We start from the raw sequence: 18,918 nt of genomic DNA, 5'->3' as shown, positions 1-18,918 counted from the left end.
CCTTTTGGTTGTTGTTGCTTCCTTTTGCTGTACCATTTTAATTTGATATAATCCCATGTGTGTATTTTTGCTTATGTTGCCTGGGCTTTTGGCGTGATGGCCACGGGATTATTGCCAAGGATAATGTCAAGGAGATTTCCCCCTGTTTTCTTCTGTTTTTGTGGTTTCAGGTCTTTCATTTAGCTCCAATTCATTTTGAGTTGGTTCATTTTGAGTTGAGGAATTTCATTCCTCTCTGAGTGAACATCCAGTTTCCCCACCAACCATGTATTGAAAAGATTGTCCTTTTCCCATGGGCTTTTTTTTTTCTTTTTCTTTTTTTGCGCCTTTGCTGAAAAGAAGTTGGCTGCAGATGTGTGGATTTATTTCTAGATTCTCTATTCTTTTCCATTGGTCTGTGCATCTGTTTTTATGTCAGAATCATACTGTATAGATTGCTATAGCTTTGTAGTGCATTTTAAACTCAGGAATTGCGATGCCTACAGCTTTATTTTTCTATTCCAAGAATGTTTTGAGCCAGGCATGGTGGCACACACCAGTAATCCCAGTACATAGGAGGCAAAGATAGGCGGATCGCAGGTTCAAAGCCAGCCTCAGCGACTTATCAAGGGCCTCCACAACTTACTGAGACTCTCTATGAACATAAAAAACTAAAATAGGGCCATGGGTATAGCTCAGGGACAGAATGCCTCTAGGTTAAATCCCCAGTAAAATGAGCGCGCGCATGCGCACACACGTACAAAGTGAGTGTTTTGACTCTTTGGAGTCTTTTGTATTTCCATATGCATTTTAGAATTGTTTGCTCTGCGTCAGTTAAAAGAAATGACGTTGACGTTTCGGGGAAACACTTTCCTGTTTCAAGAGTCATAGTTTTCGACGGGGATTGCCTTTGTCAGGCTCAGGGAGTTAAAAAAGGCTAAGCGTCAACTCGTTTCTTCTGTGGACCTTTCCCGTTACACTCACTGCCTACAGCCCTGAACTCCACAGCTGTACCTGATCTGGACCTAGTGGTCAGCGAATGTTTGTTGCTCCTTTGCATCTCTGTTGCAGGAGCTCCTTGAGGGAAATGCTTACTGAAAGGTTGTGCTGTTGCCAGACGGATACCGGGACACTGGAATGGATCCCCATGACGGGTAAGGCAGAGTTCATTTTGCCACCTTGGCTTGGGGAATCATTTCCTTACTGTCTATGGTCTAGCTGTAGACTGTGCGCTCAGAGGAGGGTCTGTCTCTGCTCTGAGTTACAGTCTTGGGCTTTGCTCCGAGGGTGTGGCTAGAATCATGAGAAGGCAGAGCTGGAAGAGAAGTGAGAGGGAAGTAGGATAAGGCTGCCTTGCCGTAGCTCAACTCCACAGCCCGGAGATGGCCATTCCCAGTCTTTCTGACTAAAGGCTTCTGAGGTTACGAGACGCAGAGCCGGGATTAGAGGTGCAGTACCCAGCTATCCACCAGGTGATTCATGGCTGGAAACATATCTCCAGATGTGAATGCGGGAAGTCATTCTTGGAAACACTGCAACATCCACTTGCAAAGGGGGATGTTACGGCCAAGCCGTGAGGCAGGCAGGTAGGCAGGCAGGCAGGCATCTCCAAATGACACATGAGCACATACAAGTAACTTCCTCAAGCACACACAATGGATCTCGGGTGCTCTGCAACACAGCCTCAGAGCACATAGGTCACTGAAGCGCCGCCTCTGTTTCAGGTGGAGCGTTCCATGAATGTTGAAAATTGCATAGACAGATCCCTGTCACCATGCAGAAGAGTTATATTTCCCCAGAAAGTACCTGGAGATCCTTCACAGTCCTGTCTGCCTCCCCAGATAGAAACACCATATGAATTTGCTACACATACCAGTTGGCCTGTTCTTGAATTTCTAAGAAATGGAATCACAGAATATTATTTCAGGGTGCAGTTTCACACACTGAGCCTAAGGTTTGAAAGATGCATCCATCTGATATCAAAGTTCAGTACCTAATTCACCTTCACTGTCGTGCCATATCACAATCGAGACATCCACACCATATATCTAACCGCATTCGCCAGCATTTCCCTGGGTTGCATTGTGGGAATACTATGATTAAAGCCGATACAAACATACTGTGAGAGTGCATCCATGTACATTTATTTCTATGCCTCTGTAAATGATTGGCGATGCAAGGGCTGGATCACAAGGTGATAATTCATTCAATTTTCCTTTTGGAAAATAAAAAAAAAAACCTTTCACGCTGATATTAAAAACACTTGTGAAAATGAATACTCAAACGCTTGACACGAACTCCATTACAAACCTTGGGGAAAAGCCACATGGCAGGGGGTCAGAGGAAGCTGCAGAGGTGGTGGTATATCACTGAGTATTCTCATCTACTGAAGTTGGAGGTCCTCGTGGACACGTTCTGCGTGCAGACCTGAACCAAACTTCTGGATGGGGCATTCGGATTTTGTCTGGACAGCAGCCAGTCTCTAGAGGAAGCTGCTGTGCCTTCCCACACTGCTGCTCAAAGCTTTAGATCATGGGGTCGGTGTTTGTGCCAAGAGGGAGGACCCAGGGTCTGCCTGGAGGCCATGCGTTGCTGACTGCAGTCTCTCCTCTGAGAAGACCTTAAAGAGGCTTGGTTCCAGCCAGGCACTCACCTGTGGCTCTCACCTGTCATCACAGTACTAGAAGGCTGAAGCCGGGTGTGGTGACATGCACTTGTAACCCCAGTACTTGGGGAGTAGGGAAGCATATAGCTTTCAAGGAGACCCCATTCAGTGCAGGTTAGCCAGAACAGATTGGCCCAATGGAGGCCTCATCCGTAAACCAGACATCCTGCTTGCTGTCAGCTATCAGTGCTGCTTGCAACAATCTTAACGGAAAGGAAAATTTCTTATTTCCTGTAGCAACCTGGATGGATCTCCGCATGGTACCTATATACCTGTGGTTTGCAAATTGATAGGGTGGTTCATCTTGTGGCTTACTGGAACACCGGAGAAACTGCCTTCCAAAGAGTTACCAATAAGGACAGAGGAAGAGTCTGACCTTTGGAGCACAGCAGGGCAACAACAGAACAGCAGATATACATGACCAATGCCAGCCAAATGCTTTGGTTTCCCTGGCAACCAGCATCTCAATAATGACGCAGAAGATTTGACTAAAAACCGCACCGGCTTCAGAGCCACTGCTGGTGGATAAAAAAAAAAAAAAAAAGCAAACTCTTCCACAGGACATCATAGCAACGGTAGGGGAATCCAGTTATCACAGGTGAATTAGGCTCCTGGGGCTGCTGTAACTAAGCACAGATTGGGAGGATCAGAGACAGAGACAGAAACACCGACCTATGGCTCCCAGTTGCTTAGACCACAGCTCTAAGCAAGGAGTCGGGAGGATTGGTGTCTATAGGATGCTCTGAGGGAGATTCGCTGGCATTCCTTTCAGCCAGGTTCTAGTGGCCTGAGGCAATCCTTAGCTTGAGAGAGCATCACTCCAAATCTACGCGACATCTCCCGTGTAAGCATGTCTGTCTCTGTGCCTGAATTGCACCTCTCATAAGGACACAAGCCTTATAGGATCTGCGCGGAAGGGACTACCCTCCTTCAGTGATGGCCTTGTTTAAATGTAACTAATGACCTCTGCGGCTGCCTTATCTCCAACTAAGGTCACAATGTGAGGTAGTGGCACCCAGAAGGGGGAAAGGCCCCGATAAACCAGGCCACTGGAGCCCGTGAGTGCACCATGAGTGCACGTGGCGCCGACTTTGGGGTATCATACCTGCGCCCCGGGCTCCTCGCCTAGATCAGTGACCGGCCAGTCCTTCCGTGGGTGTGCATGTGGAGATTGTCAGCAGGCGGGGGAGGCCCAGAACCCCTGCTCACTGCCCCTGCTAGCAAGGCGGCCCCACCTCATGCCCCATCCTGGTTGACATGCAGGGTACTGGTTGCAGCAGTGTCCGTACCAGCCTGGCACTGGGAACAGACTGCATGGCCATCCATAGGGCCTTAGACAAATAGAGCAGTCAGGAGCATAAGCAAGCTGGGAGCTTGGGGGAACCCTTGAGCAGTGAAGCTTGACAGGGAATTGCCAGGCACCAAGGAGCCAGGAAGAGAAGGGGGCAGTGTGATCCCATTTGCACCCGCATGCATCTGACTGGCAGAGCAGCTGTCCACATGGCCCCAGGCTCCCATGAGAGGCCAGGGTCAGGGGGGAGAGGCCCCCAGGGACTGAATCTCCCTTTGCGGTCATGGAGGTAGTGCTGCCATCCTCTGGGGTCCAGCCCAGGAAGCAAAGGGGAAGGACCCAGGAAAGGCTGGCTTGGGGCCAGACAGATGGAGGCCTCTGGAGAGGCCAAGAGAGCAGTGCCCCAGAGCTCCTCAGGCTGTGGCCAGGACAGGAGGCAGGGCAAAAGCAAGCAGCTGGCTACCAGCCTCCTCCTACACACACTCCTGCAGAGTCCCCAATTGTGCCGGTGACAAGAAGGGACAGGGACTGGCCCAGGGACAGGCAGTGGGACCACACAGGCCCCAAGGGTCCGGGCTCTAAGCAGTGGGGAAGCGGTTTCTGGGACTTGCCTGACATAGAAGGGGAAAGGCCCCCCGACAAACCAGCCACTGGGTTACCCTCTTGTGGGCCGGCCGACTGCTGGCACAGGCGAGCAAGGGCAAGGGAGCGCCAGACCAGGGCCTGGTGGACCCACCGAGGCCCCGGGACCGTGGTCCCTGGCAGCTGGACAGCCTGCTGACCAGAGGGGTGGTCCCTCGGGGTTGGTGTGTGAGCGCACCGGGAGTGCACGCGGTGGCGGCGGCGGCGGCGGCGGCGGCGGCGGCGGCGGCGGCGGCGGCGGCGGCATCAGGGCCAGTCTACTGCAGGGCATCATCACCCTGCACCTCGTGCTCCTCGCGGGGACCAGCGACCCGCCAGTGCTGTGGCGCGTGGGTGCGCATGGGGAGCAGGAGAGCCAGGCACAGGAGGCCCCGAACCCCTGCTCGCTGCTGCCCCTGGCAACAAGGCAGCGCTGGCAACCCCACCTCGGGCCTCATTCTGGTTGACACCCGGGGCGCACACCCCTCTTCATTTCCCGGGGGCGGGCGTCCCCAGGACGTGTCCCTGTGGAGCCGGGGACGGACAAAGCGGGGTCTGGGATGGGAGGCGGGGTGGAGAGGGCCACGGAGGTAGCGGGGACGCGGGGCACCCACGCCCAGACCCCCAGGCCCCCAGGGGGCCCACCTGTGCCAGGGCAAGAGCTGGGGAAGGCGGGACGAGGAGGGTGACGTCACCCGAGGTCCCCGGGTGCCCCCGGCGGCGGCGACAGCCCGACCGCGTGATAGATGCACGCCAATGGCCCGGCGGTCTCCGGGGCGACGCGGAGGGTCCGCGCTCCACCGCTCCACCGCCACCGCGCCCCCGCCCCGCGTCCGCACTGCAGAGAGCGCTGGCGAGCAGGCGCCGGCGCGCTGGCCCACGTGCCGCACCCGCCGAGACAGCCACAGCCAGACGCGGAGCGAGGGAGCCCGAGCGAGCGAGCGAGCGAGCGAGGGGCGCGGGACCCTGCTGCCGCCCTGCTCAGCGACCCTGATCCCTGGCCGCGCGCGCCCGGGCCACTCGGGACCCCCGCCCACAAGAAGGTACGAGACCCCGGCAGGGGGCGCTGGGCCCCTGGGCGCCCGGACGCCCTCTGCCCACCGGGGCCCTGACTGGGGCGGCCCGCGGGGGCGGGGGCGGGGGCGTGGCGGCGGAGTCCGGAGGGAGGCTGGGACTCGCGGAGTGGGGTCCGGCGGGGCGGGCGCAGGGTGGGGCGGGGGTCGGGGCCCGGCGGGGGAGGCGTCTCCGGGGGAAGAGGGGTGGCTGGGGTGGGAGTGGGGGACATTAACCTCGCTCTCGCCCCGTTCGCATTCGCAGGCCCTGGAGACCTGGGTAGTGCTCCCCAAGTCCTAGGTTTCCTCCCCAGTTCCCCTGCCCCCAGCGCCAGCCCGTTCTACTCCGGGAACCCTTCCCTGCCTCTTGTGTCAGCCCCGCGCGGGCCGAAATCGCGAGCGATGGCGGTGACGATGCTGCAGGACTGGTGCAGGTGGATGGGCGTCAATGCTCGCAGGGGCCTGCTCATCCTGGGCATCCCTGAGGACTGCGACGAGGCCGAGTTCCACGAGTCCCTGGAGGCTGCCCTGTGGCCGATGGGCAACTTCACCGTGCTGGGCAAAGTGTTTCGAGAGGAGGATAATGCCACCGCGGCCCTGGTTGAGCTCGACCGGGAAGTCAACTATGCTCTGGTCCCCAGGGAAATCCCGGGCACCGGGGGGCCCTGGAACGTGGTCTTTGTGCCCCGCTGCTCTGGCGAGGAGTTTCTGGGTCGCGTGTTCCGCTTCCTGGAGCAACAGGGGCAGACGGTGGAAGGTGTGGCGGGGGCCCTCGGTCTGGGGCTGCGCAGGGTGTGCTGGCTCCGATCTGTCAGTCAGGCGATCCAGCCCTGGGTGGAGACCGTGAGGTACCAGCGCCTGGGCCTGTTTTCCGGGAGGGAACAGCCAGCCCCCGGGGAGGAGTCCTTTGAGGCCTGGCTAGACCACGCCACTGACATGTTGCAGGTGTGGCAGGGGGTCTCAGAAAGGGAGAGGAGGAGGAGGCTCATTGAAGGCTTGCGAGGGACCGCCCTGCAGCTGGTGCACGGGTTTCTGGCGGACAACCCCGCCAGGACCGCGCAGGACTGCCTGGCCGCCCTGATCCAGGTGTTTGGAGACAATGAGTCCCAGGCCACTATCCGGGTGAAGTATCTGAGCGCTCAGCAGCAGTCGGGCGAGCGCCTCTCGGCCTTCGTGTTGAGGCTGGAAGTCCTGCTGCAGAAAGCCATCGAGAAGGGGGCCCTGGCCAGGGCCTCTGCCGACCATGTGCGCCTGAGGCAGGTGCTCACCAGAGCCGAACTGACTGAGCCTCTGGAAGAAGCGCTGAGGAAGCTGAGAATGGTCGGGAGGTCTCCAACTTTCCTGGAGATGCTGGGGCTCCTCCGCGAGTATGAGGCATGGGAGGCCAGTCTAGGTGGGGGTGCGAGAGCCCCCGCAGAAGAAGGGGCCCATGCCCGGGCTGATGCCAGAGCCAATGCTAAGGCAGAGAATGAGGAAGAGGAGGTGGAGCAGCAGGAGGAGGCTGAGGTGGTGGTGGAGGAGGTGGAAGAGGAGGACGAGGAGGAAGGGGAAGGCCTCGGCCATGCCCATGCCCCTGCAGACCTAGGCCAGGCAGGACCCATTGAGCCCCCCGGGCACCCTGCCCCAGCCCAGATGGGCAGCGCTGCTGACACCAGCCTAGTATGGCCCAGCCGTGGCCCAGGGGGCCCCGCCCAAGCAGAAGAGCAGGAGGCCCTAGAGCCGGCCATGGAAGGGCCCAAGGACATCCAGGAGGAGTCCGGGAATGAAGAGGATGGAACCGGGGAGGCGAGCGACCCCGAGTCCTCCCTGGGCAAATAGGCTCCAAAGATCCAGGGGCCTCTGAGCCCGGGAGGCAGGGGGAGGGGCACGGCCCAGGGAAGTGCTCGCCCAGCCCCAACCAAGCCCCCGGCTCCCCCAACTCCCCAAGGGGCCCCGGCCACCACCACCAGCCCTTCCCAGTGACCCAGGATGACCACGTTTGTCACCAAATGGGGTGGGGAGGGCCACCCTTCTTAATGGCAGTACCAGCCCTGGCTCCAAACCCTGCCATCCAGGGCGGCCAGCGTGGCAGCACCCCGGAGCGGCAGCAGCCACAGCCTAGATGAGGTCCCCTGAAGCCCTCTGCCACCCGCCCTGGCCTGGAAGACCCTAGTGGAGAGCGGCCATCTCTGCGGTGCCAGCTGCCTGGCTTCCCCAACGGGGCTTCCCCTCCTCTCCACTCACCCTTCCCAGGGCCCCCTTGGTGGTCCACCTCAAGCGAAATAGCTTCTGTGTAACAACGTGAGATGTGTGTGTGTGTGTGTGTGTGTGTGTGTGTGTGTGTGTGTGAACCCCAGGAGGCTGGAAGCCCTGGTCCACTCGACCAGCCCCCTCCAGGCCCGGGCACGTGCCGTGAGCTTTCTTCCGTGCCAGCCAGGGCCCTGCTCCATCCTGTCCAGTGTCGTGAGCCCGACCTCCGCTTTCTAGGTGTAGATCTAGGCCAGCTGCCTACCTGCTGCTCTTTCTCCATTCTCCTGGCAGAGGTGTGTGTGTGTGTGTCTGTCTGTGTGTGTGTGTGTGTGTGTGTGTGTGTGTGTTTTCTTAGCTGAGCAGCTCCCCTCTGGAGACCCACCAGGAGCCCAGTCCCGGGAGAGGCTGGAAGGATGGATTACAATGCTGAGGGTGTGGTTGGCACTCACCCCCCCACACACACATGACTGTGACCCTGACCCTGATGTGACTTCACCTGGTGCGGCAAGAACTGGACCAGGGGTGGAGAGGAAAGGCTGGGACTGTGCTCTGATGTTCCACCCCCGTTGTTACTTGTGACTCAGTTTCCTCAGCTTCGTGGGGAGTGTTCACTGCTGTGCTTTCCAGTGCCCTGTGACTGTCCCGTGTGGCCATAGGCCAACGGCCACCCTGCAGCGGGTCAGCCCGGGAGGGTCTCTTTGAAGTGAGTGGGCATGGCCAGAAGCCATCGCCCTGAGCAGGAGCAGATCTGGGGCCCTCAGGAAGGGAGAAGGGGGCAGGAGGGCCCCAGCCTGGGGGACAGAGGGATGAGGCACCTTTTCAGGAGCCCTAGGAGGGGGGGTGGAGCGGGACCTGTGGCCTCTAGTGGCCGGCCCTGAGGAGGAGTCCCTTTCTGTGCTGTCATCCCCTTCTCTTGGATGGTTTCAGTAAACGTGTCTCTTCAATAAAGTTCTCGATGTTGTTCCGGCCGAGTCTCGCCTCTGCTGGGTCCGGGATGGGGTGGGGCGCAGGGCACAGTGGCGGCCGGGGTACCACTGGAGCATGGAAGGGACAGGGTCCACGAGGGGCTGTTGGCTCCTCTGGGCTGACTGGCGCCAGGTGAGAGGATGCTGTTGGGTGTGGGAGGACAGAGGGCAGCTGCTGGTCCCAAGGCCCCAGTGTCCCTGGCGTGGCAGCGGGGTGCTCAGGGTATCCAGGAGGGTCAGAGAGGGCGCACGTGCACTCCTGGACCACCAAAGAGGTCAGCAGGGGGCCCCTGAAGAGCCCAGGCATGAGGTCAGATGCTCCTGCCAGGAGCTGAGTGCCCGCCTAGGAAGGAAGCGGGTCGTGTTTGCCCACCCGCCCCGGTCAGCCTACCCCTGCCAGCAGACAGGTGGCCAGCCCGGGCCATGCCACTGAGGTACCTTTACTCCTGGCTCTGGGAGGGGGTTGGCCATGGCACAGGGGCTGGGCCAGGCAGGGGCTCCACAGGCTCATGCCTGAGCTCTGGGATCTGGAGGAAGGCAAGGGAGAGCTGTCCCGCTCCCTTGAAATCTTTCTTGTCCTGTTAGAAGGGAGTCACCCCTGGGTCTTTGGAGAAGGTTTGGGCTCTGTGTGTTTTGGTCTTCCTGTGTGCTTAAAGAGTGTACCCTTCCGCCTTTAATTTCTTCAGGGTTTACAGATCAGGCGTGACTAAGTTTCCTTTTTAGGCAAATACAACATCACATCAATATTAATCTTCATTAGCTGTTATTGATTTCCTTTTCATAGACATTTTATACCATCTGCTGTTGCAAGGTACAAAGTTGCCTGTCTCATTCACCTAGCATGGTAGCAACATACATTTAATAGAAAACTGGAATTTACCTCATCCTCTCAACCTGCCTAGTCATCACAAGGAGTCACTTCTTTGTCATGTATTAAGGCCAAGGAGAATATCTAATTGATTTTTATATGTGGCAGTAATAACGGACTGCCATGTTTTATATACTGGAGCAATGTCAGAGGAGGCATGGAAAGAGACAAGATTTAAATAAGCACAGAATTTCATAAAATATAGAAAGGATCCAGGTTTCAACGAAAAATCACTTATCATATTGAGAACCATGGAGAATTTAACCTGAATTCTTCTCATTCAACACAAAGAAACACCAAGTTAGTACAAATGTTAAAGTCACATTCATGGATCAAATAAGGATATTTCAGTCAATGACTGACAACCTATAGAATGGTGGTCCCATATAATTTTTATATCACCTACCGATATTGTAGGCATTCCATTATAAGTCCAAGGTAAATATATTTGTTTGGGACAGGAGCTGCAGATAGTACTGTGATGAGATGGGAAATCTCTTGCATGAACCACTCAGAGTCAAAATTATTATTAGAGATAGGAGACACCTGAGAAAAGACAGCTTCTGCCTCTCCTTCAGCCAGTGTCCCTTTTTTTTGTTTTTGTTTTTTGGTGGTACTGGGGTTCCTGGAAGCCCTTCTACCTCCGGGCTACACTCCCAGCCCTATTTTTTATACTTTTTTATTTGGAAACAGGGTCTCTTAAGCCAGCGAGGCTGGCTCCGAACTAGCCCGATCCTCCTGTCTCTGCCTCCCAAGCAGGGGAATTACAAGCGTGTGCCACCAGGGAATTACAAGCTGGACGGGCTGCCAGTGTCCTTTTTTTACTGAGGGTTTAAACAAAGTATTCATTTTATGTTTTATTTTAGTAATTGCATAGCTTCTGGTCTAATTTCTGGGTCTTTGACCCTTCTTGTATTGATGTTTGTGCCACATGAGAGAAAGAGCTCTAATTTCATTCTTCTACATATGGATATAAATTTTTCCAGCATCATTTGTTGAAAAGGCTTTCTTTTCTCCAGCATATGTTTTTAGTACTGTTGTAAAAACCAACTGGCCATAAGTGTGAGGATTTGCTTCTGTATATTTCTATTCTATTTCATTGGTCGAAGTGTTTTTAATGCCAGTACTATGCTGTTTTTTGGGGGTTTTTTTTGTTTTTTACTATAGCTCTGTAGTATAATTTGAAATCAGCTCTTATGATATCCAGCTCCAGCATGGGTCTTATTGCTCAGGATTTATTTGGCTAATCTGGGTCCTTAGTTCTTCTATATGAATTCTAGGAACATTCTTTTATCTAGCTTGTGAAGAATGACATTGATATTTTGATAGGGATTGCACTGAATCTGTAGATCATTTTTGGTAGTATGGCTGTTTTGACAATATTTATTCTGACTATCCAAGAATATACAAAGATTTACCATTTTCTAAGCTTTTTTCAGTTTCTTTCTTCAGTATTCTATAATTTTCAAGGTTGAGATCTTTTACCTCCTTGGTTATACCTTTTCTAAATATCCTATTTTATTCATTTTTGACTATTGTGAATGGGATTATTTTTTCTCAATTTCTTTTTCAATGGATTTGTGGCTGTGTGTAAAAGGCTATTGACTTTTGGGGGAGAACTAGGGATGGAACTCAGGGGCATTCTCCCTCTGAGTTACACTCCAGCCCTATTTTATCTTTTGAATTTTGGAACAAAGTCTTGCTAAAATGTGAGGCCAGACTTGAACCTGCAATCTTCCTATCTCAGCCTCCCAAGTACTGGGATTACAGGTATGTGCCACAAGGCTGAGCTAAGGCAATTTATTTTTGTTAGTTGATTCCATACCCAGCTACTTTTCTGTATTTGTGTATCAAAGTTTCTGGTTGAGTTATTCTTAAGTAGAGGATCATATCAACTGCAAACAGATAATTCTACTTCTTTTCCTATTTGTATCACTTTAATTTCCTTCTCTTGCCTAATTGCTCTAAGATTTCAAGAACTGTTTTTAGAGTGCTGATAGTGATCATCCTTGTCTTGTTCCTTATTTTAGAGGGAATACTTTAAGTTTTTCCTCATTCAGTATGATGTTGGCTTTGGGTTTGTCATGTATCTTTGTGATGTTAAGTTTTGTCTATCTGTAATTTCTTCAGTTTTGATAACATGAATGGGTGTTGGATTTTGTCAAATGCTTTTTCTACATGTCTTGAGATAATAATATGGGTTTTTTTAATCTTCAGTTCTATTTATGTGATGAATTACATTTATTGACTTGCATATATTGAACCAACCTTGCATCCCTGGATGAATTCAACTTGGTCATGACACATAATCTTCTTTCTTGATGTGGCTTTGAGTGTGAACTGCTAGTATTTTTTTTTAAAAAAATTGCATCTATATTCATCAAAGGCATTGGAGCTTCATATATTTCATGCTTACTTTGTCTGTGGATTGCATAATTTTCTCTTGTGTTTGATTTAATCTCAGGTTGATTTGTTCACTGTAGCCCTTAGGATTACACAATATTCTTCTATATTACCAGAAAGGAGCTATGTGGTGATTGTCCTAGAAATATAAATAAAGTGGCTAAAAACCATAGCTATTGAACATCAATGATGATTATTATTCTCTAGTGAATGATATCTCTTTCCACCACTTTGTCCTCCATCTGCAAGGACAAGAACAAAGTTGTGGAAACTATTGAAGTCAATGTGAAACATCGAATCCTTCAATGAAGCCAACAATACTAACAACAGTTCAAGAAGTACCTATATCTGATATGGAGAAACTTTTAATGACTGGAATTAAAGAACAGACACAAAAGCATATTTTTTGCCAATATGATCATCTTTGCCTAAGCAAAAACTCCACTGTTATGTTGAAAATTAGACTGGACCAATCTATGATGTTAAACTTACTACAACCACTGTACAGTTTAAACAGTTATAAAATCATTATTTATTACATAATATGAAAGCAAATTTTGAGTCTCAAGAGCTGGTATGTAGGTAGCTAAGTCCTCTGAAACTTTAAATAAACACATTGTGGGGGAAATTTACTGTTAAGAGCCAATCTACAATATAGATAAAACCACCCAATTGTGGGAACAAATGCCTGAAAAGACTTTTCATGTATAAGGCATGAAGTTAGTACTAGGTTTCAGGACTTTTAAGGACAGGGCGACAGAATGACTTGAGGGCAATATTGCAGGCTACAAATGGAAACCCTTAAATTGGCACAGTGAGAATCTCAGAACTTCAGGGCATACTGGTAAGCATTACTACAGGAGCAATAAGAAGACATGGACTGTCTGGCATTTCTTCTGAATGAAATTAGAGCTCTTTCTCTCATGTGGCAAAAACATCAATACAAGAAGTTGACCCTTCTTGTATTGACCCAGAAATTAGACCTTCTCCAAGGACCCAGGGGTGACTCCCTTCTAACAGGACAAGAAAGATTTCAAGGGAGCGGGACAGCTCTCCCTTGCCTTCCTCCAGATCCCAGAGCTCAGGCATGAGCCTGTGGAGCCCCTGCCTGGCCCAGCCCCTGTGCCATGGCCAACCCCCTCCCAGAGCCAGGAGTAAAGGTACCTCAGTGGCATGGCCCGGGCTGGCCACCTGTCTGCTGGCAGGGGTAGGCTGACCGGGGCGGGTGGGCAAACACGACCCGCTTCCTTCCTAGGCGGGCACTCAGCTCCTGGCAGGAGCATCTGACCTCATGCCTGGGCTCTTCAGGGGCCCCCTGCTGACCTCTTTGGTGGTCCAGGAGTGCACGTGCGCCCTCTCTGACCCTCCTGGATACCCTGAGCACCCCGCTGCCACGCCAGGGACACTGGGGCCTTGGGACCAGCAGCTGCCCTCTGTCCTCCCACACCCAACAGCATCCTCTCACCTGGCGCCAGTCAGCCCAGAGGAGCCAACAGCCCCTCGTGGACCCTGTCCCTTCCATGCTCCAGTGGTACCCCGGCCGCCACTGTGCCCTGCGCCCCACCCCATCCCGGACCCAGCAGAGGCGAGACTCGGCCGGAACAACATCGAGAACTTTATTGAAGAGACACGTTTACTGAAACCATCCAAGAGAAGGGGATGACAGCACAGAAAGGGACTCCTCCTCAGGGCCGGCCACTAGAGGCCACAGGTCCCGCTCCACCCCCCCTCCTAGGGCTCCTGAAAAGGTGCCTCATCCCTCTGTCCCCCAGGCTGGGGCCCTCCTGCCCCCTTCTCCCTTCCTGAGGGCCCCAGATCTGCTCCTGCTCAGGGCGATGGCTTCTGGCCATGCCCACTCACTTCAAAGAGACCCTCCCGGGCTGACCCGCTGCAGGGTGGCCGTTGGCCTATGGCCACACGGGACAGTCACAGGGCACTGGAAAGCACAGCAGTGAACACTCCCCACGAAGCTGAGGAAACTGAGTCACAAGTAACAACGGGGGTGGAACATCAGAGCACAGTCCCAGCCTTTCCTCTCCACCCCTGGTCCAGTTCTTGCCGCACCAGGTGAAGTCACATCAGGGTCAGGGTCACAGTCATGTGTGTGTGGGGGGGTGAGTGCCAACCACACCCTCAGCATTGTAATCCATCCTTCCAGCCTCTCCCGGGACTGGGCTCCTGGTGGGTCTCCAGAGGGGAGCTGCTCAGCTAAGAAAACACACACACACACACACACACACACACACACAGACAGACACACACACACACACCTCTGCCAGGAGAATGGAGAAAGAGCAGCAGGTAGGCAGCTGGCCTAGATCTACACCTAGAAAGCGGAGGTCGGGCTCACGACACTGGACAGGATGGAGCAGGGCCCTGGCTGGCACGGAAGAAAGCTCACGGCACGTGCCCGGGCCTGGAGGGGGCTGGTCGAGTGGACCAGGGCTTCCAGCCTCCTGGGGTTCACACACACACACACACACACACACACACACACACACATCTCACGTTGTTACACAGAAGCTATTTCGCTTGAGGTGGACCACCAAGGGGGCCCTGGGAAGGGTGAGTGGAGAGGAGGGGAAGCCCCGTTGGGGAAGCCAGGCAGCTGGCACCGCAGAGATGGCCGCTCTCCACTAGGGTCTTCCAGGCCAGGGCGGGTGGCAGAGGGCTTCAGGGGACCTCATCTAGGCTGTGGCTGCTGCCGCTCCGGGGTGCTGCCACGCTGGCCGCCCTGGATGGCAGGGTTTGGAGCCAGGGCTGGTACTGCCATTAAGAAGGGTGGCCCTCCCCACCCCATTTGGTGACAAACGTGGTCATCCTGGGTCACTGGGAAGGGCTGGTGGTGGTGGCCGGGGCCCCTTGGGGAGTTGGGGGAGCCGGGGGCTTGGTTGGGGCTGGGCGAGCACTTCCCTGGGCCGTGCCCCTCCCCCTGCCTCCCGGGCTCAGAGGCCCCTGGATCTTTGGAGCCTATTTGCCCAGGGAGGACTCGGGGTCGCTCGCCTCCCCGGTTCCATCCTCTTCATTCCCGGACTCCTCCTGGATGTCCTTGGGCCCTTCCATGGCCGGCTCTAGGGCCTCCTGCTCTTCTGCTTGGGCGGGGCCCCCTGGGCCACGGCTGGGCCATACTAGGCTGGTGTCAGCAGCGCTGCCCATCTGGGCTGGGGCAGGGTGCCCGGGGGGCTCAATGGGTCCTGCCTGGCCTAGGTCTGCAGGGGCATGGGCATGGCCGAGGCCTTCCCCTTCCTCCTCGTCCTCCTCTTCCACCTCCTCCACCACCACCTCAGCCTCCTCCTGCTGCTCCACCTCCTCTTCCTCATTCTCTGCCTTAGCATTGGCTCTGGCATCAGCCCGGGCATGGGCCCCTTCTTCTGCGGGGGCTCTCGCACCCCCACCTAGACTGGCCTCCCATGCCTCATACTCGCGGAGGAGCCCCAGCATCTCCAGGAAAGTTGGAGACCTCCCGACCATTCTCAGCTTCCTCAGCGCTTCTTCCAGAGGCTCAGTCAGTTCGGCTCTGGTGAGCACCTGCCTCAGGCGCACATGGTCGGCAGAGGCCCTGGCCAGGGCCCCCTTCTCGATGGCTTTCTGCAGCAGGACTTCCAGCCTCAACACGAAGGCCGAGAGGCGCTCGCCCGACTGCTGCTGAGCGCTCAGATACTTCACCCGGATAGTGGCCTGGGACTCATTGTCTCCAAACACCTGGATCAGGGCGGCCAGGCAGTCCTGCGCGGTCCTGGCGGGGTTGTCCGCCAGAAACCCGTGCACCAGCTGCAGGGCGGTCCCTCGCAAGCCTTCAATGAGCCTCCTCCTCCTCTCCCTTTCTGAGACCCCCTGCCACACCTGCAACATGTCAGTGGCGTGGTCTAGCCAGGCCTCAAAGGACTCCTCCCCGGGGGCTGGCTGTTCCCTCCCGGAAAACAGGCCCAGGCGCTGGTACCTCACGGTCTCCACCCAGGGCTGGATCGCCTGACTGACAGATCGGAGCCAGCACACCCTGCGCAGCCCCAGACCGAGGGCCCCCGCCACACCTTCCACCGTCTGCCCCTGTTGCTCCAGGAAGCGGAACACGCGACCCAGAAACTCCTCGCCAGAGCAGCGGGGCACAAAGACCACGTTCCAGGGCCCCCCGGTGCCCGGGATTTCCCTGGGGACCAGAGCATAGTTGACTTCCCGGTCGAGCTCAACCAGGGCCGCGGTGGCATTATCCTCCTCTCGAAACACTTTGCCCAGCACGGTGAAGTTGCCCATCGGCCACAGGGCAGCCTCCAGGGACTCGTGGAACTCGGCCTCGTCGCAGTCCTCAGGGATGCCCAGGATGAGCAGGCCCCTGCGAGCATTGACGCCCATCCACCTGCACCAGTCCTGCAGCATCGTCACCGCCATCGCTCGCGATTTCGGCCCGCGCGGGGCTGACACAAGAGGCAGGGAAGGGTTCCCGGAGTAGAACGGGCTGGCGCTGGGGGCAGGGGAACTGGGGAGGAAACCTAGGACTTGGGGAGCACTACCCAGGTCTCCAGGGCCTGCGAATGCGAACGGGGCGAGAGCGAGGTTAATGTCCCCCACTCCCACCCCAGCCACCCCTCTTCCCCCGGAGACGCCTCCCCCGCCGGGCCCCGACCCCCGCCCCACCCTGCGCCCGCCCCGCCGGACCCCACTCCGCGAGTCCCAGCCTCCCTCCGGACTCCGCCGCCACGCCCCCGCCCCCGCCCCCGCGGGCCGCCCCAGTCAGGGCCCCGGTGGGCAGAGGGCGTCCGGGCGCCCAGGGGCCCAGCGCCCCCTGCCGGGGTCTCGTACCTTCTTGTGGGCGGGGGTCCCGAGTGGCCCGGGCGCGCGCGGCCAGGGATCAGGGTCGCTGAGCAGGGCGGCAGCAGGGTCCCGCGCCCCTCGCTCGCTCGCTCGCTCGCTCGGGCTCCCTCGCTCCGCGTCTGGCTGTGGCTGTCTCGGCGGGTGCGGCACGTGGGCCAGCGCGCCGGCGCCTGCTCGCCAGCGCTCTCTGCAGTGCGGACGCGGGGCGGGGGCGCGGTGGCGGTGGAGCGGTGGAGCGCGGACCCTCCGCGTCGCCCCGGAGACCGCCGGGCCATTGGCGTGCATCTATCACGCGGTCGGGCTGTCGCCGCCGCCGGGGGCACCCGGGGACCTCGGGTGACGTCACCCTCCTCGTCCCGCCTTCCCCAGCTCTTGCCCTGGCACAGGTGGGCCCCCTGGGGGCCTGGGGGTCTGGGCGTGGGTGCCCCGCGTCCCCGCTACCTCCGTGGCCCTCTCCACCCCGCCTCCCATCCCAGACCCCGCTTTGTCCGTCCCCGGCTCCACAGGGACACGTCCTGGGGACGCCCGCCCCCGGGAAATGAAGAGGGGTGTGCGCCCCGGGTGTCAACCAGAATGAGGCCCGAGGTGGGGTTGCCAGCGCTGCCTTGTTGCCAGGGGCAGCAGCGAGCAGGGGTTCGGGGCCTCCTGTGCCTGGCTCTCCTGCTCCCCATGCGCACCCACGCGCCACAGCACTGGCGGGTCGCTGGTCCCCGCGAGGAGCACGAGGTGCAGGGTGATGATGCCCTGCAGTAGACTGGCCCTGATGCCGCCGCCGCCGCCGCCGCCGCCGCCGCCGCCGCCGCCGCCGCCGCCGCCACCGCGTGCACTCCCGGTGCGCTCACACACCAACCCCGAGGGACCACCCCTCTGGTCAGCAGGCTGTCCAGCTGCCAGGGACCACGGTCCCGGGGCCTCGGTGGGTCCACCAGGCCCTGGTCTGGCGCTCCCTTGCCCTTGCTCGCCTGTGCCAGCAGTCGGCCGGCCCACAAGAGGGTAACCCAGTGGCTGGTTTGTCGGGGGGCCTTTCCCCTTCTATGTCAGGCAAGTCCCAGAAACCGCTTCCCCACTGCTTAGAGCCCGGACCCTTGGGGCCTGTGTGGTCCCACTGCCTGTCCCTGGGCCAGTCCCTGTCCCTTCTTGTCACCGGCACAATTGGGGACTCTGCAGGAGTGTGTGTAGGAGGAGGCTGGTAGCCAGCTGCTTGCTTTTGCCCTGCCTCCTGTCCTGGCCACAGCCTGAGGAGCTCTGGGGCACTGCTCTCTTGGCCTCTCCAGAGGCCTCCATCTGTCTGGCCCCAAGCCAGCCTTTCCTGGGTCCTTCCCCTTTGCTTCCTGGGCTGGACCCCAGAGGATGGCAGCACTACCTCCATGACCGCAAAGGGAGATTCAGTCCCTGGGGGCCTCTCCCCCCTGACCCTGGCCTCTCATGGGAGCCTGGGGCCATGTGGACAGCTGCTCTGCCAGTCAGATGCATGCGGGTGCAAATGGGATCACACTGCCCCCTTCTCTTCCTGGCTCCTTGGTGCCTGGCAATTCCCTGTCAAGCTTCACTGCTCAAGGGTTCCCCCAAGCTCCCAGCTTGCTTATGCTCCTGACTGCTCTATTTGTCTAAGGCCCTATGGATGGCCATGCAGTCTGTTCCCAGTGCCAGGCTGGTACGGACACTGCTGCAACCAGTACCCTGCATGTCAACCAGGATGGGGCATGAGGTGGGGCCGCCTTGCTAGCAGGGGCAGTGAGCAGGGGTTCTGGGCCTCCCCCGCCTGCTGACAATCTCCACATGCACACCCACGGAAGGACTGGCCGGTCACTGATCTAGGCGAGGAGCCCGGGGCGCAGGTATGATACCCCAAAGTCGGCGCCACGTGCACTCATGGTGCACTCACGGGCTCCAGTGGCCTGGTTTATCGGGGCCTTTCCCCCTTCTGGGTGCCACTACCTCACATTGTGACCTTAGTTGGAGATAAGGCAGCCGCAGAGGTCATTAGTTACATTTAAACAAGGCCATCACTGAAGGAGGGTAGTCCCTTCCGCGCA

At 56.7% G+C, this 18,918-nt stretch overlaps 2 protein-coding genes across 2 annotated transcripts; one reads left to right on the top strand and one right to left on the bottom strand.

Moving 5' to 3' along the window:
* Window positions 1–6,010: 6,010 nt before the first annotated feature.
* On the top strand, window positions 6,011–7,426 carry LOC308278910 (paraneoplastic antigen-like protein 6B; the record flags this gene model as incomplete). The annotated part of the gene is made up of 2 exons (XM_080718909.1): window positions 6,011–7,090; window positions 7,241–7,426. The coding sequence occupies 2 exons, from the start codon at window positions 6,011–6,013 to the stop codon at window positions 7,424–7,426; spliced, it is 1,266 nt and encodes a 421-aa protein (XP_080575035.1).
* A 7,617-nt stretch (window positions 7,427–15,043) lies between these two features.
* LOC308278909 (paraneoplastic antigen-like protein 6B) lies at window positions 15,044–16,459 on the bottom strand (the record flags this gene model as incomplete). Its single annotated transcript, XM_080718908.1, has 2 exons — window positions 15,044–15,229; window positions 15,380–16,459. The coding sequence occupies 2 exons, from the start codon at window positions 16,457–16,459 to the stop codon at window positions 15,044–15,046; spliced, it is 1,266 nt and encodes a 421-aa protein (XP_080575034.1).
* Window positions 16,460–18,918: the final 2,459 nt, after the last annotated feature.

Source organism: Muscardinus avellanarius (genome assembly GCF_963383645.1).
Source record: "Muscardinus avellanarius genome assembly, chromosome: X".
Classification (NCBI taxonomy): domain Eukaryota; kingdom Metazoa; phylum Chordata; class Mammalia; order Rodentia; family Gliridae; genus Muscardinus; species Muscardinus avellanarius.
The sequence above is the reverse complement of the archived record's forward strand: the minus strand, read 5'-3'. Positions and strand labels throughout refer to the sequence as shown.